The 25628-nt window shown below is 42.9% G+C and overlaps 1 protein-coding gene across 8 annotated transcripts in view; it reads right to left on the bottom strand.

Moving 5' to 3' along the window:
• The window catches only part of LOC109889700 (pleckstrin homology domain-containing family A member 5), a 107864-nt gene that overhangs the window by 52876 nt on the left and 29360 nt on the right, over positions 1-25628 (bottom strand). For 5 of the 8 annotated variants that reach the window (XM_031823234.1, XM_031823232.1, XM_020481319.2 and 2 more), the window contains exons 4-7: positions 22289-22361; positions 15612-15712; positions 13581-13696; positions 5591-5963 (exon numbers count right to left, since the gene is read on the bottom strand). In XM_031823234.1, coding sequence (XP_031679094.1) covers positions 5591-5963; positions 13581-13696; positions 15612-15712; positions 22289-22361 — 663 coding nt within the window. Of the gene's footprint in view, positions 1-5590; positions 5964-13580; positions 13726-14122; positions 14895-15611; positions 15713-22288; positions 22362-25628 lie in introns of those variants that run through there. The other 3 variants (XM_031823233.1, XM_031823237.1, XM_031823238.1) reach the window with 3 other exon arrangements.

The following is a 25628-nucleotide window of genomic DNA, read 5'->3' as shown; positions in this document are numbered from 1 at the left end:
TAATCTAACTCTGATTCGATCTATAGCGCAGAACTGCACCACCAAAACCAAAAGAATGTGTACACCTGCTCGTCGAACATCTCGTTCCAAAATCATGGGCATTAATATGGTGTTGGTTCCCCCTTTGCTGCTATAACATCTTCCACTCTTCTGTGAAGGCTTTCCACTAGATGTTGGAACATTGCTGAGGGGACAGGCTTCCATTCAGCCACAAGAGCATTAGTGAGGTCAGGCACTGATGTTGGACGATTAGGCCTGGCTCGCAGTCGGCTTTCAAATTCATGGTTGAGATAAGGGCTCGGTGCAGGCCAGTCAAGTTTTTCCACACGATCTCGACAAACCATTTCGGTATGGACCTCGCTTTGTGCACGGGGGGCATAGTCATGCTGAAACAGGATAGGGCCTTTCCCAAACTGCTGCCACAAAGTTGGAAGCACAGAATCGTTTAGAATGTGCTGTAGCGTTAAGATGTCCATTCACTGGAACTAAGGGGCCTAGCCTGAACCATGAAAAACAGCCCCAGATCATTATTCCTCCTCCACCAAACTTTACAGTTGGCACTAAGCATTGGGGCAGGTATCGTTCTCCTGGCATCCGCCAAACCCAGATTCGTCAGTTAGACTGCCAGATGGTGAAGTGTGACTCATGACTCCAGAGAACGCATTTCACCTGCTCCAGAGTCCAATGGCGGTGAGCTTTACACCACTCCAGTCGATGCATGGCATTGCGCATGGTGAACTTAGGCTTGTGTGCTGCTGCGCGGCCATGGAAACTAATTTAATAACAAACAAATGATGCACATTTGGGCAGTCTTGATATATTTTTTTTTGCAGAAATGCAATGGTTCATTGCATCAGTCTAAAACTTTACACATACACCGCTGCCACCTAGTGACATTGCACCTGGGCTGGAATAATACATTAAGGCCTTTCTCTTGCATTTCAAAGATGGTGCAAAAAAAAGAAAAAAAAGAATGGTTGTTTTTTTCTTTGTATTATCTTTTACCAGATCTATTGTGTTATATTATCCTACATTTCTTTCACATTTCCACAAACTTCAAAGTGTTTCCTTTCAACTGGTACCAATAATATGCATATCCTTGCTTCAAGGACAAAAGGGGCGGATCCTTCACAGTATAAAGCTCCTGATGAACAGTTATTGTGCTAACGTTGCTTCCAGAGGCAGTTAGGAACTTGGTAATGAGTGTTGCAACCGAGGACAGACTATGTTATGTTCTTCAGCACTCGGCGGTCGCGTTCTTCGCGGCTGAGTTGCTGAGCTTCTAGACGTTTCCACTTCACATTACCAGCACTAACAGTTGACCGGGGCAACTCTAGCACGGCAGAAGTTTGACGAACTGACTTGTTGGAAATGTTGCATCCTATGACGGTGCGAAATTGAAAGTCTCTGAGCTCTTCAGTAAGGCCATTCTACTGCCAACGTTTGTCTATAGAGATTGCCTGGCTGTTTGCTCGATTTTATACACCTGTCAGCAACGGGTCTGGCTGAAATAGCCAAATCCACTAATTTGAAGGGGGGGGTCCACATACTTTTGTATATACAGTACCAGTCAAAAGTTTGGACACACCTACTCATTCAAGGGTTTTTCTATAGTTTTACTATTTTTTACATTGTAGAATAATAGTGAAGACATCAAAACGATGAAATAACACACATGGAATCATGTAGAAACCAAAAACAGTATTGAAAGAGTTCCCACATATGCTGAGCACTTGTTGGCTGCTTTTCCTTCACTCTGCGGTCCAACTTAACCCAAACCATCTCAACTGGGTTGAGGTCGGGGGATTGCGGAGGCCAGGTCATCTGATGCAGCACTCAATCACTTTCCTTCTTGGCCAAATGACCCTTACAAAGCCTGGAGGTGTGTTTTGGGTAATTTTCCTGTAGAAACAAATGATAGTGGGACTAAGGGCAAACCAGATGGGATGGCATATCGCTGCAGAATGCTGTGGTAGCCATGCTGGTTAAGTGTGCCTTGAATTCTAAATAAATCACAGACAGTGTCATCAGCAAAGCATCCCCACACCATCACACCTCCTCCTCCATGCTTCACGGTGGGAATCACACAGGCAGAGCTCATTCATTCACGTACTCTGCGTCTCACAAAGACATGGCGGTTGGAACCAAAAATCTCATATTTGGACTCATCAGACCAAAGGACAGATTTCCACCAGTCTAATGTCCTTTGCTTGGCCCAAGCAAGTCTCTTCTTATTATTGGTGTCCTTTAGTAGTGGTTTCTTTGCAGCAATTCGACCATGAAGGCCTGATTTACTCAGTCTCCTCTGAACAGTTGATGTTGAGACGTGTCTGTTACTTGAATTCTGTGAAGTGCAATCTGAGGTGCAGTTAATTGACGATTATTGAGGCTGGTAACTCTAATGAACTTATCCTCTGCAGCATATGTATCTCTGGGTCTTCTGTTCCTGTGGCGGTCATCATAGCGCTTGATGGTTTTTGCGACTGCTCTTGAAGAAACATTTAAAATTCTTGAAATGTTTCGGATTGGCTGGTTACTACATGATTCCATATGTGTTATTCATAGTTTTACTGTCTTCACTGTTATTCTACAATGTAGAAAAGAGTACAATTAAAGAAAACCCTGGAATGAGTAGGTGTGTCCAAACTTTTTACTGGTACTGTATAGCGTATGTGTTGAAGATGCCATCAGGGACAGTCTTGATCATCAGGGACAGTCTTGATCAGTATCATAGAATACATTTTTATTTATTTATTTTACCTTTATTTAACCAGGTAGGCAAGTTGAGAACAAGTTCTCATTTACAATTGCGACCTGGCCAAGATAAAGCAAAGCAGTTCGACAGATAAAACGACACAGAGTTACACATGGAGTAAAAACAAACATACAGTCAATAATGCAGTATAAACAAGTCTATATACAATGTGAGCAAATGAGGTGAGAAGGGAGGTAAAGGCAAAAAAAGGCCATGATGGCAAAGTAAATACAATATAGCAAGTAAAATACTGGAATGGTAGTTTTGCAATGGAAGAATGTGCAAAGTAGAAATAAAAAAATAATGGGGTGCAAAGGAGCAAAATAAATAAATAAATAAAAATTAAATACAGTTGGGAAAGAGGTAGTTGTTTGGGCTAAATTTTAGGTGGGCTATGTACAGGTGCAGTAATCTGTGAGCTGCTCTGACAGTTGGTGCTTAAAGCTAGTGAGGGAGATAAGTGTTTCCAGTTTCAGAGATTTTTGTAGTTCGTTCCAGTCATTGGCAGCAGAGAACTGGAAGGAGAGGCGGCCAAAGAAAGAATTGGTCTTGGGGGTGACTAGAGAGATATACCTGCTGGAGCGTGTGCTACAGGTGGGAGATGCTATGGTGACCAGCGAGCTGAGATAAGGGGGGACTTTACCTAGCAGGGTCTTGTAGATGACATGGAGCCAGTGGGTTTGGCGACGAGTATGAAGCGAGGGCCAGCCAACGAGAGCGTACAGGTCGCAATGGTGGGTAGTATATGGGGCTTTGGTGATAAAACGGATTGCACTGTGATAGACTGCATCCAATTTGTTGAGTAGGGTATTGGAGGCTATTTTGTAAATGACATCGCCAAAGTCGAGGATTGGTAGGATGGTCAGTTTTACAAGGGTATGTTTGGCAGCATGAGTGAAGGATGCTTTGTTGCGAAATAGGAAGCCAATTCTAGATTTAACTTTGGATTGGAGATGTTTGATATGGGTCTGGAAGGAGAGTTTACAGTCTAACCAGACACCTAAGTATTTGTAGTTGTCCACGTATTCTAAGTCAGAGCCGTCCAGAGTAGTGATGTTGGACAGGCGGGTAGGTGCAGGTAGCGATCGGTTGAAGAGCATGCATTTAGTTTTACTTGTATTTAAGAGCAATTGGAGGCCACGGAAGGAGAGTTGTATGGCATTGAAGCTTGCCTGGAGGGTTGTTAACACAGTGTCCAAAGAAGGGCCGGAAGTATACAGAATGGTGTCGTCTGCGTAGAGGTGGATCAGGGACTCACCAGCAGCAAGAGCGACCTCATTGATGTATACAGAGAAGAGAGTCGGTCCAAGAATTGAACCCTGTGGCACCCCCATAGAGACTGCCAGAGGTCCGGACAGCAGACCCTCCGACTTGACACACTGAACTCTATCAGAGAAGTAGTTGGTGAACCAGGCGAGGCAATCATTTGAGAAACCAAGGCTGTCGAGTCTGCCGATGAGGATATGGTGATTGACAGAGTCGAAAGCCTTGGCCAGATCAATGAATACGGCTGCACAGTAATGTTTCTTATCGATGGCGGTTAAGATATCGTTTAGGACCTTGAGCGTGGCTGAGGTGCACCCATGACCAGCTCTGAAACCAGATTGCATAGCAGAGAAGGTATGGTGAGATTCGAAATGGTCGGTAATCTGTTTGTTGACTTGGCTTTCGAAGACCTTAGAAAGGCACGGTAGGATAGATATAGGTCTGTAGCAGTTTGGGTCAAGAGTGTCCCCCCCTTTGAAGAGGGGGATGACCGCAGCTGCTTTCCAATCTTTGGGAATCTCAGACGACACGAAAGAGAGGTTGAACAGGCTAGTAATAGGGGTGGCAACAATTTCGGCAGATAATTTTAGAAAGAAAGGGTCCAGATTGTCTAGCCCGGCTGATTTGTAGGGGTCCAGATTTTGCAGCTCTTTCAGAACATCAGCTGAATGGATTTGGGAGAAGGAGAAATGGGGAAGGCTTGGGCGAGTTGCTGTTGGGGGTGCAGTGCTGTTGTCCGGGGTAGGAGTAGCCAGGTGGAAAGCATGGCCAGCCGTAGAAAAATGCTTATTGAAATTCTCAATTATGGTGGATTTATCAGTGGTGACAGTGTTTCCTATCTTCAGTGCAGTGGGCAGCTGGGAGGAGGTGTTCTTATTCTCCATGGACTTTACAGTGTCCATATCAGGGTCAGTCACAGCTTAAGTGTTCATTTAACAGTGTTGTTAGGTAGGCATGGCTGACTTCAAGCTAGTGCTCTGTTCTTATCAGTGGTGTAAAGTACTTAAGTAAAAAATACTTTAAAGTAATATTTAAGTAGTTTTTTGGGGTATCTGTACTTTACTATTTATATTTTTGAAAACTTTTACTTTCACTACAGTCTTAAAGAAAATAATGTACTTTTAACTCCTTACATTTTCCCTGACACCCAAAAGTACTTGTTACATTTTGAATGCTTAGTAGGACAGAAAATGGTCCAATTCATACCCTTATCAACAGAACCTCCCTGGTCATCCTTACTGCCTCTGATCTGGCGGACTCACTAAACATAAATGCATCGTTTCTAAATTATGTTTGACTGTTGGAGTGTGCCCCTGGCTATCCGTAAAATAAATAAAATAAAAATTGTGCAGTCTGGTTTGCTTAATATAAGGAATTTTAAATTATTCACACTTTTACTTTTAATACTTAAGTATATTTTAAACCAAATATTTTAGACTTTTACTCAAGTACTAATTTACTGTGTGAGTCAGTTTTACTTGAGTAATTTTCTATTAAGGTATCTTTACTTTTACTCAAGTACTTTTTCCACCACTGGTTCTTATGTCCATTTGTATATCTTGTGTTCACCTGTGGGGATCTGTAGAGCCTGTCTGGTGTTTCTGCCTGTCGTGGGGATCCATCTCTGATGTTAGCAGCAACAGCTGCTGCCTGGTCCGGCTGAGGTTTGATGCTGTTGATCTTAGTAAGCGGACGGTCTCTCTCTGCTCCTTCTTTCTGGAAACCGTAGCGCTCAGCGTCACACTGCTTCCTGTTCCCCTTCTCCTCGTTGGAGGTTACCGTGGTTATGGCAGCAACGGTGTAAAGTTCCTGTTCCTGCTCAGTCTCAGCTTGGTTCCGCTTGTTGTTCTGGATCACTGGTCGGGTTAGGACTGGTCGGTGGTTCTGGGTAATGTGGTTACTGAAGTCCTGAGGACGGCACTGTTCTACTTTTATTAACCTGCTGGAGAGATGGAAAGAGGGAGAGAGGATGGATCGGAGGATGATGGGAGGATGAGGAAAGGGGAGGAGGAAGAGGAAGAGGGGGGGAGGAGGAAGATGAGGAGAGAGGGGTATGGAGAGAGGGAGGAATGAGAGAGAATTAAAGGAGAGCAAAGTCAACGATCCAAGATACAAGATATAATCAAGATACCGTTGCACAGGAGAGAGTGAGAGAGAGAAGGGAGCAACACCCCACATAGAGACCAATAACTAAATCAGCCAAGCAAAGCCTTTATATAAGGCACCAATGTCAGTGTTTCCACAGATGCAATGATTGAGTCCTTTATCCAGTCAGAATATATCATAATAGAACCTTCCTCTCTGACACTCAGCCAAACCTTATAATATGTGGGCAGCAGCTCTGAGACAGACATGGGTTCAAATAATATTTTGAATGTTTTCAAATACTGGTACTTTATCTGGAATTGATTGAGCTTGCCTGGCACAATGGAACCAATAGAATAGTCACAGAAGTGCAAATTCCACCCAACTGGCATTACAGACAGACTAAAGCAAAAACTCAAAGGATTTGAAATATTTCAAATAGTATTTGAACCCGGATCCATCTCTGACACTCAGCCATGCTGTATGCTGATATTACCGCTGCTCCGAGACAAAGGGAAAGTGATTCTATGAGGGGCTAAGCTACAATAGATCCTGCAGCTGCCAGCCCAGTGCTGAGAGAGGAAACCAGAGAAGACTAATAAACTATTGGCTCTGACTCCAGTCCAGACTGACAGGCCCGGAAGATGCTGCCGCTCATCAGACCTGCTGGCAACCCCTCCCTGACCTCTCTGGGGTCAAGCACTCATGCAGTTCCATATGAGTTCCACACACACACATGCAGGCGCGCACACATATCTGTTAAACAGGTTGGTGCCTTGGCTCTCTCAAGGTAATGGATACCATTGGTCCTTTGTATGGATACCATTGCCTTGTATGAGTTGAAGGTCACATCAACAAAGGCAATCCACCGGAAGACACAGTGTGGGAATCTCAGTGTTAAGAGAGAGTGAAAAGTGAGAAGATGGTGAGCGAGATAGAGAGTGGAATAGAGGCACAGAGAAAAAGAGATAGAAAAGTAAGAGAGACCAATTTGTTTGACAGCCGTCCCAGTTTCCAAACTCAGACTGTTGGTGTTTAATGGCAGTAGCCAGCAACATAATGTGTTTCCCTACCCTCTGCTTGTCTGTGTCTCTTTCAGGACTATGGAAGTCACATAGGGCCCTATGAAAACCTTGTCTGTATGACCTCATCAGGCATGTTTCTGCTGCATTGCACACCACTGACTGGCTGATCAGGAGTATATTTAGCTGGAAGAAAGGCTGGGAGGTAGTTTTATTTTTGTATTTAAGGTTGTTTACTTCAGTAAAGGTTATTATGAGTTCCAAGATAAAGCAACATATTGGGATGTTGAATTACAAGAGGTAGATTTTAAGACTGTACCACCCGGTTTTAAGAGTAAGAGAAGGTAAGGAAAAGGGCAAAAGCAGAAGAGGAGATGGGATGAGACGAATAAATAGACTTAAGTGCCATTTGCGCCAGTCCCTACAGGGAGAAGGTTAGGGCCCTGGCAGAGTGGTGCCCGGAAAATAGCCTCTCCCTCAACATCAACAAGACGAAGGAGCTGATCGTGGACTTCAGAAGACAGCAGAGGAAGCACGTCCCCATCCACATCAACAGGGCCACAGTGAAGAGGGTGAAAAGCTTCAAGTTCCTAGGTGTGCACATCACTGACAACCTAAAATAGTCCATCCACACACACAGTGTGGTGAAGAAAGCAAAACAGAACCTCTTCAAACCTCAGGAGGCTGAAGAAATTTGCTTTGGCCCTCACAAACTTCTACAGATGAACCATTAAGAGCATCCTTTTGGGCTGTATCACCGCTTAGTACGGCAACTGCACCATCCACAATCGCAGTGCTCTCCAGAGCCCAACGCATTAACTGGGGCACACTGCCTACCCCTTCAGCCACCCGAGCCATGGCCTGTTCACCCCAGTACCTAGAAGGTGGAGACAGTACAGCTGCATGAAAGCTGGTTCCGAGAGACTGAAAAACAGCTTCTATATCCAGACCATCAGACTGTAAAATAGTCACCACTAGCTAGCCTCCGCCCAGTATCCTGCCCTGAACTTTACTCACTCTTACTAGCCGGCATCCACCTGGTACTCAAGCCTGCACTTTATAGTCTGCTGCCCTGTGTAAACTGAAGAAAAATATAAACGCAACATGCAACAATGTTGAAGTATTGTTGGCGCAGGAGAGGAAGGCAGACGTTTTGTGTTTTTTTGTTTGTTTATCTGCGTTGTAAAAACTTATGCATAGTCACTTTAATAACTGTACCTAAATGTACATACTACCTCAACTAACCGGTGCCCCCGCACATTGACTCTGTATCGGTACCCTCCTGAAAATGGCCTCAAAATTGTTATTCTGCTCTTTAATTACTTGTTACTTTTATATTTTATTCTATTCCATATGTTTTCTGAAACTGCATTGTCGGTTAGGGGCTCGTAAGTAAGCATTTCACTGTAAGGTTGTATTTGGCATGTTACTAATTGTCACGCCCTGACCTTAGAGATACTTTAAGTTCTCTATTTGGTAGGTCAGGGTGTGACTAGGGTGGGAAATCTATGTTTATATTTCTTTGTTGGCAGAATATGGTTCCCAATCAGAGGCAGCTGTCTATCGTTGTCTCTGACTGGGGATCATACTTAGGCAGCCCTTTCCCTCCTTCAGTTGTGGGATCTTGTCTTTGTGTTGCATGTGTTGCACTCCTAGCTTTACGTTCATTGAGTTGTTTATTGTTTTTGGTGGAACATTTAAAATTAAAATGCATGCCTACCACGCTGCACATTGGTCTTCATTTAACGACGGACGTAACACTAATACAATTTGATATAAGGAAATCAGTCAATTTAAATACATTCATTAGGCTCTAATCTACGGATTTCACATGCGCGGGTATACTGATATGTATCTGATGGTCTGAGAAAATACCAAAACACCATCAGAAAACACCATTTGCCTCATGCAGCGCGACACATCTCCTTTGCATAGACTTCTTCAGGCTGTTGATTGTCACCTGTGGAACATAGTCCCTCTTCAATGGCTGTGCGAAGTTGCTGGATATTGGCAGGCATTGTAACACGCTGTCGTATACATCAATCCAGAGCATCCCAAACATACTCAATGGGTGACATGTCTGGTGAGTATTCAGGCCATGGAAGAACAGGGACCTTTTCAGCTTTCAGGAATTGTGTACATATCCTTGCGATGGCTGTGCATTATCATGCTGAAACATGACGTGATGGCAGCGGATGAACGGCACTACAATGGGCCTCAGGATATCGGCACGGTATCTGTTCATTCAAATTGCCATCGATAAATTCAAATTGTGTTCATTGTCCGTAGCTTATGCCTGCCCATACTATAACCCAACTGCCACCATGGGGCATTCTGTTCACAATGTTGACATCAGCAAACTGCTTGCCGCACGATGCCATACACGCCATCTGCCCTCTGCTCGGTAGAGTTGAAACCAGGATTCATCCGTAAAGAGCACACTTCTCCAGCGCACCAGTGGCCATCGAAGGTGAGCCTTTGCCCAATGAAGTCGGCTGCAACGCCGAACTGCAGTCAGGTCAAGACCATGGTGAGAACGACGAGCAATGCTTTACTGAGACGTTTTCTGAGTATTTGTGTAGAAATTCTACAATTGTGCAAACCCACAGTTTGATCCGTTGTCTGAGTGGCAGGTCTCAGATGATCCCACAGGTGAAGAAGTCGGATGTGGAGGTCCTGGGCTGGCTTGGTTACACGTGGTCTGCGGTTGTGAGTGTCAGAAGGTGAGTGTAGCTGGTGCATGAAGTCAGGCACAGGAGAGCAAAAACTGAGTGAGCAATGTACTTTACTCATAAATCAAGGCACAAGGTAACAAATACACTTGACCAAATACAAACTGTAAATATTACGCACGGGTGAAAACAGCACCCGTCAAAAAACCAGCCATCATGAACCGACATGAACATAAAAACAATCACGCAAAAAAAAACAGGGGGGAAACAGAGGGTTAAATACATGAACATGTAATTGGGGGAATGAAAACCAGGTGTGTAGAAAACAAAGATTAAAGGTGGATCAGCGATGGCTAGAAGACAGGTGACGTCGACCGCCGAACGCCGCACGAACAAAGAGAGGGACCGACTTCAGCGGCGGAAGTCGTGACAGTGAGGCCGTTTAGACGTACTGACAAACAAATTCTCTAAAACGATATTGGAGGCAGCTTATGGTAGAGAAATTAACATTCAATTTACTGGCAACAGCTCTGATGGACATTCCTGCAGTCAGTATGCCAATTTCACGCTTCTCAAAACTTGAGGCATCTGCGGCAATGTGTTGTGTGACAAAACTGTCCTTAATATCTATACCAACCATCATACAGTATACATACAGTGCCAGTCAAAAGGTAAGAAGACAAAGTGACTTGCTTGGACCAAGGTCCTTTGGTCTGATTAGTCAAAATTTGAAATGTTTGGTTCCAATCGCCATGTCTTTGTGAGACACAGAGTAGGTGAACGAATTATCTCTGCATGTGTGATTCCCACCATGAAGCATGAAAGAGGAGGTGTGATGGTGTGGGGGTGCTTTCCTGGTGACACTGTCAGTGATTTATTTAGAATTAAAGGCACACTTAACCAGCATGGCTACCACAGCAGTCTGCAGCGATACGCCATCCCATACAGTTTGTGCTTAGTGGGACTATCATTTGTTTTTCAACAGGCCAATGACCCAAAACACCTTCAGGCTGTGTAAGGGCTATTTGGCCAAGACAGAGAGTGATGGAGTGCTGCATAAGATGACCTGGCCTCCACAATCACCCGACCTCAACCCAATTGAGATGGTTTGGGATGAGTTCTACAGCAGAGTGAAGGAAAAGCAGCCAACAAGTGCTCAGCATATGTGGAAACTCCTTCAAGACTGTTGGAAAAGCATTCCTCATGAAGCTGGATGAGAGAATGTCAAGAGTGTGCAAAGCCGTTATCAAGGCAAAGGGAGGTTACTTTGAAGAATCTAACATGTAAAATATATTTTCATTTGTTTAACACTTTTTTGGTTACTAAATGATTCCATATGTGTTATTACATAGTTTTGATGTCTTCACTATTATTCTACATAGTAAAAATATAGAAAAATCATTGAATGACTAGGTGTTTCCAAACTTTTGACTGGTACCGTATATATTTACAGTGCATTTGGAAAGTATTCTGACCCATTTAAAAAACAAATCTCATCAATCTACACACAATACCCAATAATGACAATGCAAAATCAGGTTTAACATTTTTAAATATAACTTTTACATAAGTATTCAGACCTTTTACTCAGTACTTTCTTGAGGCAACATTGGCAGAGATTACAGCCTTGAGTCTTCTGGGGTATGACGCTGAAAGCTTGGCACATCTGTATTTGGGGAGTTTCTCCCATTTTTCTCTGCAGATCCTTTCAAGCTCTGTCAGGTTGGATGGGAAGCGTCTCCGCACAGCAATTTTCAAGTCTCTCCAGAGATGTTTTATTGTGTTCAAGTCCGGGCTCTGGCTGGGCCACTCAAGGACATTCAGAGACTTGTCCCGAAGCCACTCCTGCTTTGCCTTGGCTGTGTGCTTAAGGTCGTTGTTCTGCTGGAAGGTGAACCTAAGGTCCTAAGTGCTCTGAAGCAGGTTTTCATCAAGGATCTCTCTGTACTTTGTTCCATTCATCTTTCCCTTGATCCTGACTAGTCTCCCAGTCCTTGCCACTGAAAAACATCCTCTAAAGTATGATGCTGCCAAAGCCATGACTCACCGTAGTGATGGCTCCAGGTTTCCTCCAGACGTGACCCTTGTCATTTAGGCCAAATAGTTTGGTTTCATCAGGCCCAAAAAAAAAAGTACAAATTTAAAATAATTGTAAAAAATATTAAACAGCAGTAGTAAAATAACAATAGCGAGGCTATATACAGGGGGAACCGGTACAGAGTCAATGTGCGGGGGCACCGGTTAGTTGAGGTAATTGAGGTAATATGTACATGTAGGTAGAGTTAATAAAGTGACTATGCATAGATAATAAACAGAGAGTAGCAGCAGCGTAAAAGAGGGTAGCCCTTTGATTAGCTGTTTGGGAGTCTTATGTCTTGGGGAAAGAAGCTGTTAAAAAGACTCTTGGACCTATACTTGGTGCTCCAGTACCGATTTCCGTGTGGCGGCAGAGAGAACAGTCTATGACTAGGGTGACTGGAGTCTTTGGCAATTTTTAGGGCCTTCCTCTGACACCTCCTGGTATAGAGGTCCTGGATAGCGGGAAGCTTGGCCCCAGTGATGTACTGGGCCGTGCGCACTACCCTCTGTAGTGCCTTGTGGTCGAAGGCCGAGCGGTTGCCATACTAGGCAGTGATGCAACCAGGATGCTCTCGATGTGCAGCTGTAGAACCTGATGGCTTGGTTTTTGCTCTGACATGCACTGTCAGCTGTGTGACCTTATATAGACAGATTTGTACCTTTCCAAATCATGTCCAATCAATTGAATTTACCACAGCTGGACTTGTAGAAACATCGAAAGGATGTGGAAACAGGACGCACCTAAGCTCAATTTCGAGTCTCAAAGCAAAAGTTCTGAATACTTATGTAAATAAGGTATTTCTGTTTTTTATTAGTAATACATTTGCTAAAATTGTGTGTAGATTAATGAGGGGGAAAACGATTTAATACATTTTAGAATAAGGCTGTAACGTAACAAGATGTTGAAAAGTTATGAGGTCTGAATACTTTCCGAATGCACTGTATATTCCGGACTCTGACATTGATCGTTCTAATATTTCTATATTCCTTAATTCCTTCTTTATATTTTGGGGATTTGAGTGTATTGTTTTGTATTGTTAAGAATTGCTGCACTGTTGGAGGTAGGAACATAAGCATTTTGCTACACCCGCGATAACATCTGCAAAATATGTGTATGCGACCAAAACAATTTTATTTTGTTTTATTTTGATTTGGCAGCAGAGTTGTTCCGGTGTCACCTGCTCAATTAGCTATCGTATCTCCCTGAGGACTGCAGCCAGAGACACCATCACATCACTTCATTCAATTAAAAATCACTTCACCGTTTAGGCCTCCTCTTCACACTGCCAGGTAGATGACACACACACACGCTGTTCTGCTGTGTAGAGAGGAGGAAGCGTTGTTGAGGAAGGTTCGCAAGTGACTGTTATTTCACTCGAAATCCCCATAATCCCTTCACATGACGCCTCTATCACTCTCTCTCTCACACACACACACAACACACACAACACACACACCACACCACACAGCTCCTTAATATTTCTATTTAGGAGGTTACCACCGTTCAAACACTGTCTGAGATCCAATTAAACTATTCCTCCAAGTTCAGTAGCTAAATTGACTAAGACAATTGTCCAGGATAGACTGAGCCTCACAGCTCGACTGAATGGGAAATAGGGTCTCTGTTGTGTTACTACTCGGTACTGACATCTCAACTGAATAGGAAACGAAGTGTCACTTATTGATTGATTGAGTACAAACCTCTTGATAGGCTCTGAGTGCACCAGGGCAGCATCTGTCATCACCTTCATCCATGACTCCATGTCTTTGGCTGCGTCTGTGCAAAAGTAGTACGTTCGCATGTTGGGATGTGTCGCCTGCCAGATCAGAGTCGAAGAAAAGAGACCTGGAAGAGAAGAGAGAAAGGGCAAGAAGCGGGTTAGTTGAGTCAACTGGGATGTGGTCTCTTTTACTCTGGTTTTATTTAAGTTCTAAAGCCAACACTGTATATGTGAACAGTCAGTCAGAATAGTTTGCTACAGCAGCATCTTCTCTTATCAATGATGGACATAACCAATCTCAGTTAATTTGTTATGACAGAATCATTGACTAGTTAAATTCTTCCTACTGGTGTGAATGGGTTTTTTAGGACACATAGAAAGTATATTTTAGGACTTAATATCATCCTGACATAATTATATCCTGACATAATAAAATCCACACCACCAGGCCAAACCCATCTAAACCCATGACTCATCAGATTTGAAAACTACTACATTACGGAATCAGGACTCAGGACTTACCATGCAACACTTGGACTGGTAAACAGGCTGCTGATTCTCCTCACTCAAGACCCGCTCGCAGTAGACAAACAAAGGCATTGTTAGTGTGTGCATGGAAGGAGACAGCAGAGAGAGAAAGACAGACAAGAACACATTGAGTAATACCAATATTCTGTTTACCAGGGATTGAAGACTAAAGGCAGCCATTCCTGTGTCATCCAAAAATCTATTTGTAACAACAGTCAGTGAGGAAGGAACAGTCAGTGAGGCTTATGAAACTGCCATGTTTGCCACAAGAGACAGGAATATGGAGAGTTTAAAATTATTGGCATAATGTTGAGTTAACGTCATTCCATTTCCTGAGTTATGTAAAATATTGCTATTATTATTATTCCTAAGATCTACAGGGGTCATGCACAGCTCTGTTTTCTTCCTCCTCCCCCTTCATTTCCCTTCCTCCATGATCTGTCTCCCACCCTCCTTCTCTCTCTGAGGATATGGAAACTGAGTATGTGTGGTTGCTTAGAGAGACCTTGGGAAGACTCCTGGGCGTCTGTGTGGCTGTGCTGTTTGGCAGGGCTGAGCCGAACCCTCGTCTCTCTCTGTGGCTTTGGAAAGGAACCCGACCAGAGAGAAAGCCACAGCACCGAGAGAGATGCCATAAAATTAAATAGGACTGGCTGCCACTGGACTCGCAGGCTGCCACTCTCCCTCACCAACTTCAAACATCAGCTATCTGAGCAGCTAACCGATCGCTGCAGCTGTACATAGTCTATTGGTAAATAGCCCACCCTTTTCACCTACCTCATCCCCATACTGTTTTTATTTATTTACTTTTCTGCTCTTCTGCACACCAATATCTCTACCTGTACATGACCATCTGATCTTTTATCACTCCAGTGTTAATCTGCAAAATTGTAATTATTTGCCTACCTCATGCCTTTTGCACACATTGTATATAGACCCCCCCTTTGTTTTCTACTGTGTTATTGACTTGTTAATTGTTTACTCCATGTGTAACTCTTTGTTGTATGCTCACACTGCTATGCTTTATCTTGGCCAGGTCGCAGTTGCAAATGAGAACTTGTTCTCAACTAGCCTACCTGGTTAAATAAAGGTGAAAAGAAAAAAAAAAGGCTCTAGAGCTGAATGCGGTTCCTGCTGCTTACTACCAATACTCTATAGCAGTAGCAGCAGATAAAACAGCCTTATTTTTCCTCTCTTTGACCAATACTAAACTCTTAGCTTACTAACAATGCTTAAAGTGGTGGTAGCACACACCAGAAAAAAACTGCATTTTCTCTTCCCTCTTAATCCTTGACTAAACTCACTCTTTTCTTCTTGTTCTCGCATTTATTTTTTTTATGTATCAAACAAACTTGAATTTTTCACCTCCTAATGAATCTCTCACTCGTTTCCCCTTAACTCGGGAATCTCAGACACCAAATAAAAAGAATCAACCACTGTAGCCAAACGACAATATGACAAAAGAATGAAAACAAGTACTGACCTTGAAGGCATATTTCCTGTTGATGTGGTCGTCGACAGACAGCATAGATATATGAAAGCTAGGCAGGAGGATGCTGCCAAGGATACCCTCCTCTTTCTCATCTGAAGGAAACAAAAACAAACAGGAAACAAAGATGAGTTGTATTTCATCTGTAGAGTAGATCCTTATTTTATCTTCTTCAGAAGTTTGTCTATGCAGTTATTGCTGCTGTGAAACAAATCCCTCTTCCTCACCGGGATAATTATATAAAATCATATTAAGGAGGTTACCTAGTGATTTAAATGAAAGGCAGAGAAAGAGATTAGCATATATCCATTGATTAAACTCCAGCAGAGAGATAACCTTTTGCTAAGCCGTATTACATCCAGCTGAGACCATACTGGGTGGAAGTGTGTGTGTGTTTGTGCTCGCGTGCATGTGTGTGCGTAATCAACTGCGTGTTCCTGTGTGTGTGTGTGTGCGCACGCGTGTGTGTGTACTGCGAACCGTGTGTGTGTGCTCTCTGTAGTAGGAAGTGGATGGAAACCGTTTGTCCTGGGGCTCTGACTGGGAGGCCTGGCTCCAGGATCGATCGGTGTCCTCCAGCCTGTTTTGTTCTCCATCCTTCTCTCCCTCCCAGCCTCTCTCTCACCCTCCCTCCCTCCCTCCATAAGGCAGTAAAGTGCAGTAAATTAGATTTCTCACTAACTGGGGGAAGAGTGTGAGACCAATCCGGCCCCGGAGGACTGGAGATGCCCATCCCTGACCTAGACTATGGCTGCGTTCCAAATTTGACCATATAGGGTGCCATTTCAGATACAGCCATACTATATGTAAGCTATACCTGCTGTTCAAAGGGCTCTGTGTGTTTGATGTATCACTTACCATTTTCCTGTGGAATCACTGGTTTGTAATAAAACTGTTTCCGTTTCTCTCTTACTCTACCACTCACTGCTGCCCCCAAGCTAGCAATGGCACCCTTGAGACTAAAACAATTGACCTCTCTTTTCCCCATTTGTTTTCCAGTTCAAAGTAAATGGCTCAGATCCATATATGGCAATGGTCTATTTGCATATAGGCCTACTGCAAATAAATGGTTATGCCAGCACCGGTCTGTGTAGAGTACCGATCTGTGTACTGGTCTGTGTAGAGTCGTGTGTGTCAATGCAATAGAATCCTACTCCAATGCGTTCTGCCTACAACACAATTTCTTGCATATCTAGTTTTGCATACTAAGTGTTGCATAGTAAATTTTGTTTCGGCATGTTGCATTGACTACGTTACTAACTACAATTTGGGACAGGTAACTAGTAACTTTAACCGATTACATTTAGAAAGTAATCTACCCAACCCCTTGCTTGAGTGTGTGCGTGCGTTATATACAGTAGATCTGGTATAAGCCACTCAGCAGAGGAGGTCATACCCTAGGTGGCCATAGGCCTTGTTGTCTACCAGGTTACTTATATTTTTTATTTATTCATCCGTTATTTTACCAGGTAAGTTTACTGAGAACACGTTCTCATTTGCAGCAACGACCTGGGGACGACCTGGGGTTATTAAACAGAGGTCCCTAGTTATTCTTCAGTTGTTGATATCAGGTAACCCTACCTAACCCTGGCCCTGATATGTCTCTAAACCCCGTCAGATTTTAAATCTAGATCTGGTTTTGGTATTTTTCATGTATTTGGTATTTTTCATGTATTTTTCAAATGTGGGCAGCCTGTTGTCAAAAATGGATGGGGTTTGGATTTGGGCTACATCAACTGATGCTGATATAAGTCTATAAGTTTTCTGAGACCTGGCTCAGCAAGTCTATTTTTGATAAGGATAATTGTATAAATGTTTACAATGTGTATCACACTGACTGAGTTAAGAAAGATAGGGGTGCGTCTATATATGTAAAGACGAAATTCCTTGTAAGTGTGGCAAAGTCTGAAACTATTTGAAAACAGTTGGAATTTCTTGCTTTGAATCTTGAGGTTTCAAAGGGCCTCTCTATAACTGTGATTGGCTGTTATAGACCTCCCCTCTGCTCTCTGTGATGCATTTTCTTCTCTGATGCACCTTATGTCTAAACTTCTTTACAGTGAAATTATCTTGATTGGTGATCTCAACTGGTGTTGGTTAAAGCCGGTGTCTGATGATTTTAAAATGTGTTGTAATTCTATGAATCTTACCCAGTTGATTAACTCACTCACCAACCCAAATCTCAAATGTCCAGAGAAATCTACCCTGATTTGATTTTGACAAATGTTCCACATAAATATGTGGTGTTTTTTGTAGCGATTTAAGTGACCATTGTGCAGTTGTTGCTGTTAGAAATTCTAAGGTTCCTAAGACAAACCCACGTTTTATTCGTAAGATACATTTTAGGAGTTTTAATGAGAAATCTTTCTTTCATGATTTGTTTTATTTTGACTGGAGCAAGATTGAGCTTATTCCTGATGTGGAAACTGCCTGGAAATTCTTTCATGATGTTTTTTTTTCCAAATAGTAAACAAAAATGCCCCATTCCACAGGTTCAGAGTTAAAGGAAGGGATCATCCATAGTTTTCTTCTGAGCTGTCTTGTAATATTCACAAACATAATCTTAAAAATAAAAAGGCAAGGAAATCATGTTCTGATTCTGATTGGCTTCCTTTAACAAGTGTTATTTTCTTCTCAGGAAGGCCAAGTCTGTATATTTTATGTCTGTTACCACTGATGACCATAGAACGTTTTGGAAGGCTATTAAGTCTGTCTGGTAACAGTAATGTTAATGAATTACCGTCATGTGTATTGAAGGACTCTGTTGCTGTATATGACAAAACTGAAAAGCTGAATTGTTTGATTCAGTATCCTCTGTCTCTGTACAACCCTGTCTGGATGAACCAGTGAGAGCTGGTCAAACTTTTATCTTTTTGCCATTCTCAGTGCACGAGGTACATAAAGTCCTGAAATACTTAGATCAGAGAAAGCCTGCAGGTCCTGATCTTCTTGATCCCTGCTTTTTAAAACTGGCAGCATATACATTTTTTGTAATTCATTAACAAAATATTTGATCATATTACTCCAGTGCTAGCCTCTCTACACTAGCTTCCTGTTAAGGCAATGGCTGATTTCAAGGTTTTACTGCTAACCTACAAAGCATTACATGGGTTTGCTCCTACCTATCTTTCCGATTTGGTCCTGCCGTACATACCTACACATACGCTACGGTCACAAGACGCAGGCCTCCTAATTGTCCCTAGATTTTTTAAAGCAAACATATGGAGGCAGGGCTTTCTCCTATAGAGCTCAATTTTTATGGAATGGTCTGCCTACCCATGTGAGAGACGCAGACTTGGCCTCAACCTTTAAGTCTTTATTGAAGACTCATCTCTTCAGTAGGTCCTATAATTGAGTGTAGTCTGGCCCAGGAGTGTGAAGGTGAACGGAAAGGCACTGGAGCAACGAACTGCCCTTGCTGTCTCTGCCTGGCCGGTTCCCCTCTCTCCACTGGGATTCTCTGCCTCTAACCCTATTACAGGGGCTGAGTCACTGGCTTACTGGTGCCCTTCCATGCCGTCCCTAGGAGGGGTGCGTCACTTGAGTGGGTTGAGTCACTGACGTGATCTTCCTGTTTGGGTTGGCACCCCCCTTGGGTTGTGCCGTGGCGGAGATATTTCTGGACTATACTCGGCCTTGTCTCAGGATGGTAAGTTGGTGGTTGAAGATATCCCTCTGTTGGTGTGGGGGCTGTGCTTTGGCAAAGTGGGTGGGGTTATATCCTGCCTGTTTGGCCCTGTCCGGGGGTATAATCGGATGGGGCCACAGTATCACCTGACCCCTCCGGTCTCCGCCTCCAGTATTTATGCTGCAGTAGTTTATGTGTCGAGGGGCTAGGGTCAGCCTGTTATATCTGGAGTATTTCTCCTGTCTTACCCAGTGTCCTGTGTGAATTTAAGTATGCTCTCTCTAATTCTCTTTCGCTCTTTCTTTTCTTCTTTCTCTCTCTCAGAGGAACCTGAGCCCTAGGACCATGCCTCAGGACAACCTGGCCCGATGACTCCTTTGCTGTCCCCAGTGTACCTGGCCGTGCTGCTGCTCCAGTTTCAACTGTTCTGCCTGCGGCTATGCACCCTGACCTGTTCACCGGACGTGCTACCTGTCCCAGATCTGCTGTTTTCAACTCTCTAGAGACAGCAGAAGCGGTAGAGATACTCCCAATGATCGGCTATGAAAAACCAACTGACATTTACTCCCGAGGTGCTGACCTGTTGCACCCTCGACAACTACTGTGATTATTATTATTTGACCATGCTGGTCATTTATGAACATATGAACATCGTGGCAATTTTCTGTTCTAATCTCCACCCGGCACAGCCAGAAGAGGACTGGCCACCCCTCATAACCTGGTTCCTCTCTTGGTTTCTTCCTAGGTTCCGACCTTTCCTAGCCACCATGCTTCTTCACCTGCATTGCTTGCTGTTTGGGGTTTTAGGCTGGGTTTCTGTACAGCACTTTGAGAGATCAGCTGATGTAAGAAGGGCTTTATAATTTATTTTGATTTGATTTGATTTGATAGTTGAACCACTTACATATCTGTTAAATTTAACTCTGGAATGTAATGCAATTCCAAAGATCTGGAAATCAGCATTTCTCCTACCAATTTTAAAAGGGGGAGATCCACATTTTTAAAATAATTATAGGCCAATCTCAAAGCTGTCACCCCTGGTGAAAATACCTGAAACCCTTGTTGTGAACAGCTAAAATAGTTTTATATACTAACTCGATTTTATCAATGTACCAATCGGGCTTCAGGAAGAAGCATAGCACAATTACAGCAGCCATGAAGGTTTTAAATAATATCACTGAAGCCCTTGACAAAAATCAGCACTGTGTCTCACTTTTTATTGACCTCTCTAAGGCTTTTGATGCACTTGATCATGCTAAACTGAGGCAGAGATTGTCGAGCGAACTGTAGGTCTTTCGGAGCATGCAGCTGCTTGGTTTGCTACAATCTGTCTGATAGAACTCAGTGCACTCAATTTGATGGGCTCATCTGTCTGTTAAATTGTCTGTCTGTAATGGTGTGCCCCAGGGCTCTGTACTTGGTTCCCTCTTATTCACTATTTATATAAATAAGTTAGACAAAAATGTGCAAAATGTGCAATTTCACTTCTATGCTGATGATACTGTTATGTATTGTTGTGGCTCTCAAAAAAGCTTTCCAGAACTTGCAAACTGCTTTTTATACAGTTCAACATACCTTGTGTCAATTGAAGCTGACAACTAAGCTAATGGTGTTTTCTAAAGCAAGAAATAGACCTCTGAACCTTTCACCTATTACTACCTGTCAGGGCAATGAGATTTAGAAACAGTAACCTCATATAATTATCTTGGAATTTTAATTGATGATGGTTAAATTGCATATTCAACAACTTACAAAAAAATTTAAGCTGAAGTTGGGATTTTATTTTAGGAATAAGGCCTGTTTTTCTTTTGAAGACAGAAGGAACGCTAGTATCAGCTACATTTATGCCTTTACAAGACTGGGGATATTTTATATATGAATGCTTCGTTCAGTGTTTGAGATCAATTGACACCTTTTACCATGGAGCATTGAGATTTATTTTAAACTGCAAAACCCTTACACACCACTACACTTTATATACAAGGGTTGGCTGGCCTTCACTAGTCAAATCGTAGGCTCAGTCACTGGTATACCATTTTTGTCACGTTCGTTATAAGAATCGGACCAAGGCGCAGCGTTGTATGCGTACATTCTTATTTATTTAAAGAATGAACACAGAACAAACTAACAAAATGAACCGTGAAGCTATACAAACAAGTGCTGACAGGTAACACATAGACAAGATCCCACAAACACCAAAGGGAAATGGCTACCTAAATATGATCCCCAATCAGAGACAACGATAAACAGCTGCGTTCGATTGGGTCCCGTATCAGGCCACCATATACATACAAAGCACCTAGACCTACTATAACCTTAGACATACAAAAAAACCTAGACAATACAAAAACTAGCGTACCCACCCTAGTCACGCCCCGACCTAACCAAAATATAAAGAAAACAGAGATATCTAAGGTCAGGGCGTGACAATTTTGGGTTTACTACCATTTAATTTGGCCATTTTTATTGTTCAGAAATGAGGTGGGTACTTCGTTCCTAGGACTTTATCCTGCTAACTGTTCCAAATGTCCGAACTGAATTTGGTAAAAGGGCTTTTATGTACTCTGCGCCATCGGCTTGGAGCGCCTTATAAACTACTTTTAAACTGGAAGAACTTGTCCCGTTTTTAAATCATTGATGAAGGATTTTGAGGCTGATTCCCTGACTTGTCAATGTTTTTAAATAGCTGTTTTATGATTTTGTTATACTCTTGTGAATTCTATGGTTTTTTACTAGATTACCTGTAGTTTTTCATGTTGTCTGTCTGTAATTGTGCAGTGACTTGGTGCTGCCTATCTTGGCCAGGACACTCTTGAAAAATAGATTTCAAATCTCAATGAGTCCTTCCTGGTTAAACCAATAAATGTTTACTTCTGACAAGTTACAGCAAGAGATTCAAGACACCGTGAACATCAAAATGGCATTTCTGTACCACACATTTGCAGATATAGGCAATAGAATCCAGGATAAGGCTAGTATCTGTTGTGATATATTTATGCTTACTGTTTAGAAAAAATATACGTGTTCTTCATAGTGGACTCACCTCTGTAGTAGTACAGGCACATATCTGACAGCACAAACCACCTCTTCTTCCATAGCTTCATACCCGTGCTGTCCTGAAACATAAGAGGGACACAGAAACAGTCAGAACAAATTATGTCTCCTCAGCTCAACTTACAACTAGTCAAAGACTTGTTAATGTAGCAGTTGAATACATGTAATGGCTTTGGAACCCCAAGGAGAGGTTTGAGAAACTATCCCACCTTCTGTAGACAATACCACTGATTCTGGTTATTTACAAGTACAAAAAGAGAATAACTTAATTGTTACGATGTATTTCTGCTGAGTCACTCGTTCTAAGAGCTAGAAATAAAGATCATCAGACAGTCTTCTGGTGTTCTGTTCAGACGTAGAATGTGGTTACTGGTACTAAATAAAGAAGATTAAAGAAAGTCAGTTGTATACTCCAGATGTGATAGAAACGTAAACAACCTTCCCCTAAGACAGGGTCATTGTTCTGTATTAAAATAAAAGGTACACACACACAAAGTTCTGAGTTCTTTGTTAGATTTAGGTCCACCTCTATGCAGACACCATTCTGTATATTTCTGGCCCTTCTTTGGACACTGTGTTAACTAACCTCCAAACGAGCTTCAATGCCATACTGTTGCCTCCTTCCGTGGCCTCCAACTGCTCTCAAACACTAGCAAAACCAAATGCATGCTTTTCAACCGTTCGCTGCCCGCACCTGCCCGCCTGACTAGCATCACTACTCTGGACGGTTCTGACCTAGAATAAGTGGACAACTACAAATACCTAGGTGTCTGGCTAGACTGTAAAATCTCCTTCCAGACTCATATCAAACATCTTCAATCCAAAATCAAATCTAGAATCGGCTTTCTATTTCGCAACAAAGCCTCCTTCTCTCACGCCGCCAAACTTACCCTAGTAAAACGGACTATCCTACCAATCCTCGACTTCGGCAATGTCATCTACAAAATAGCTTGCAATACTCTACTCAGCAAATTTGATGTAGTCTATCACAGTGCCATCCATTTTGCTACCATAGCGCCTTATACCACCCACCACTGCGACCTGTATGCTCTAGTCGCCAGACCCACTGTCTCCAGGTCATCTACAAGTCTATGCTAGGTAAAGCTCTGCCTTATCTCAGCTCACTGGTCACGATAACAACACCCACCCGTAGCACGTGCTCCAGCAGGTATATCTCACTGGTCATCCCCAAAGCCAACACCTCCTTTAGCCGCCTTTCCTTCCAGTTCTCTGCTGCCAGTGACTGGAACGAATTGCAAAAATCGCTGAAGCTGGAGACTTACATTTCCCTCACTAACTTTAAACAACAGCTATCTGAGCAGCTAACCGATCGCTGCAGCTGTACATAGTCCATCTGTGAATAGCCCACCCAATCTACCTACCTCATCCCCATATTGTTTTTATTTACTTTGCTGCTCTTTTGCACACCAGTATCACTACTTACACACTATCATCTCCTCATCATCATCTGCTCATCTATTACTCCAGTGTTAATCTGCTAAATTGTAATTACTTTGCTACTATGGCCTATTTATTGCCTTTACCTCCTCATGCCATTTATACACACTGTATATAGACTATTTTTTTTCTATTGTGTTATTGACTGTACGCTTGTTTATTCCATGTAACTCTGTGTTGTTGTTTCTGTCGCACTGCTTTGCTTTATCTTGGCCAGGTCGCAGTTGTAAATGAGAACATGTTCTCAACTAGCTTACCTGGTTAAATAAAGGTGAAATAAAATAAAAAATTAACTTGAATAATAAAGCCACTCCACTGCAGTCCTTCTCCGGTATCACTGGATGCTGTGTTCAAAGGGCTTTTCAGGCTACTGTTTGTAACAGGAGGGGGTGAGGTAAGGGGTTGAAAGAGAGGGCAACAACTGCCTCGGTTCGGTACTCTTTATTGGAAAACTAAGTGATGTTCTCCTTCTTGTTTAAATTCTAAACTCCTTAAATGAATCCAGGATTCCAGAACTACAATCTAGGACTCGATTCTGTAACCAGCACGGACCCCGGGTGATTTTAACTCACTCTCATTACCATTTAGTGGAAAATCCTCAGGCCACCAATGTTTATCCATCTGTAAACTTGCCTGGTGTGTGGTTGGCTGGTTCTGGTGGCATTACACTACAATACATAGACATATGCTCCCAGTACATTTGCAGATCAGACAAATACATACATTCCCGGGTGGTATATGCATTTGAACATGTGGCATTTTTTTTCTATGGCGGTATTGAGATGTATTGAAATGCCTTTGTTCCAATAACAGAATCCACCACCAACTCAGCTCAGCTCAACTCATGTCATGTCTGTGCTTTGCGTTCATGAATGAGGTACCATTCCATTCTCAAACCGTCATGTTTGTCAGATAGATCACACACACGGCTAATAATAGAGCTTGGGCTGGGCGGGAAGAGAAAAATGAGGGTTGCGTCTCAAATGGCTCCCTATTCCCTACATAGTGCACTACTTTAGACCAGAGCCCTATAGGCCCGGGCTCTGGTCAAAAGTATTACACTATGTAGGGAATAGGGACACATGTTAGGCCTTCACAATGAATCAGTGTGACATCATGTGGTGCTCAGCCTGAATCAATTGAAGTAGTACTGCAGCCCTTTTCAGCGGAGAACAGAACTTCAATAGATCGCATGTTTGAATGAATGGAACCAGAAGGGAAGTGTAAATCCACCTCTCTCCCTCTGAACTTGAACTACTACAATCACCCTGAATGAAGTCCCCTCGAAGAAAAAACATTAACAAACTTGCACACACACACTTGCATGTGCATGCCCACACACCATCAGCTCAAATGGGGTCCCCTTCCAAACATCAGCTGCCAGCTGTTGGAGTGAAGGCCTTGGTCTTGGGTCAACTGTGCACCGTCGTAATCACAACTAAATGAGGAGGCCCTACTTTGTGCACAAGTGTAAAATAATAAGAAGGACCCCTCTGGACCCACCTCTCACCACTCTTCAACCTGGGGCCGCTATTCACAAATAGTCTCATCTCAGAGGAGTGCTGATCTATGATCAGTTATGCTTTTTGAATGATAATGAACACGATGAAATGGGCAGGGTGAACCTCATTCTAGATCAGCACTCCTACTCTGAGACGCTTTATGAGTACAGGCCTTGGTGTGACTGACACACACACACACACAGTTTGACTGGCAGAGCAGAGCAGAAAGGCTAGAGGCTGTACAAGATCCTGTGCTGGCCGTCTTAAGACTGTTGATCAAACTCTGACAGCACAGTGATGGAACGTAAGCCCCTCTACATTATTCATAGAAGAGAAGTGAATGGCACAATAGGAGAGAACTTGAAAATA

The sequence above is a fragment of the Oncorhynchus kisutch genome, linkage group LG4 (genome assembly GCF_002021735.2).
Source record: "Oncorhynchus kisutch isolate 150728-3 linkage group LG4, Okis_V2, whole genome shotgun sequence".
NCBI classification, from domain to species: Eukaryota; Metazoa; Chordata; class Actinopteri; order Salmoniformes; family Salmonidae; genus Oncorhynchus; species Oncorhynchus kisutch.
This window is presented reverse-complemented; position numbering and strand designations above follow the sequence as displayed.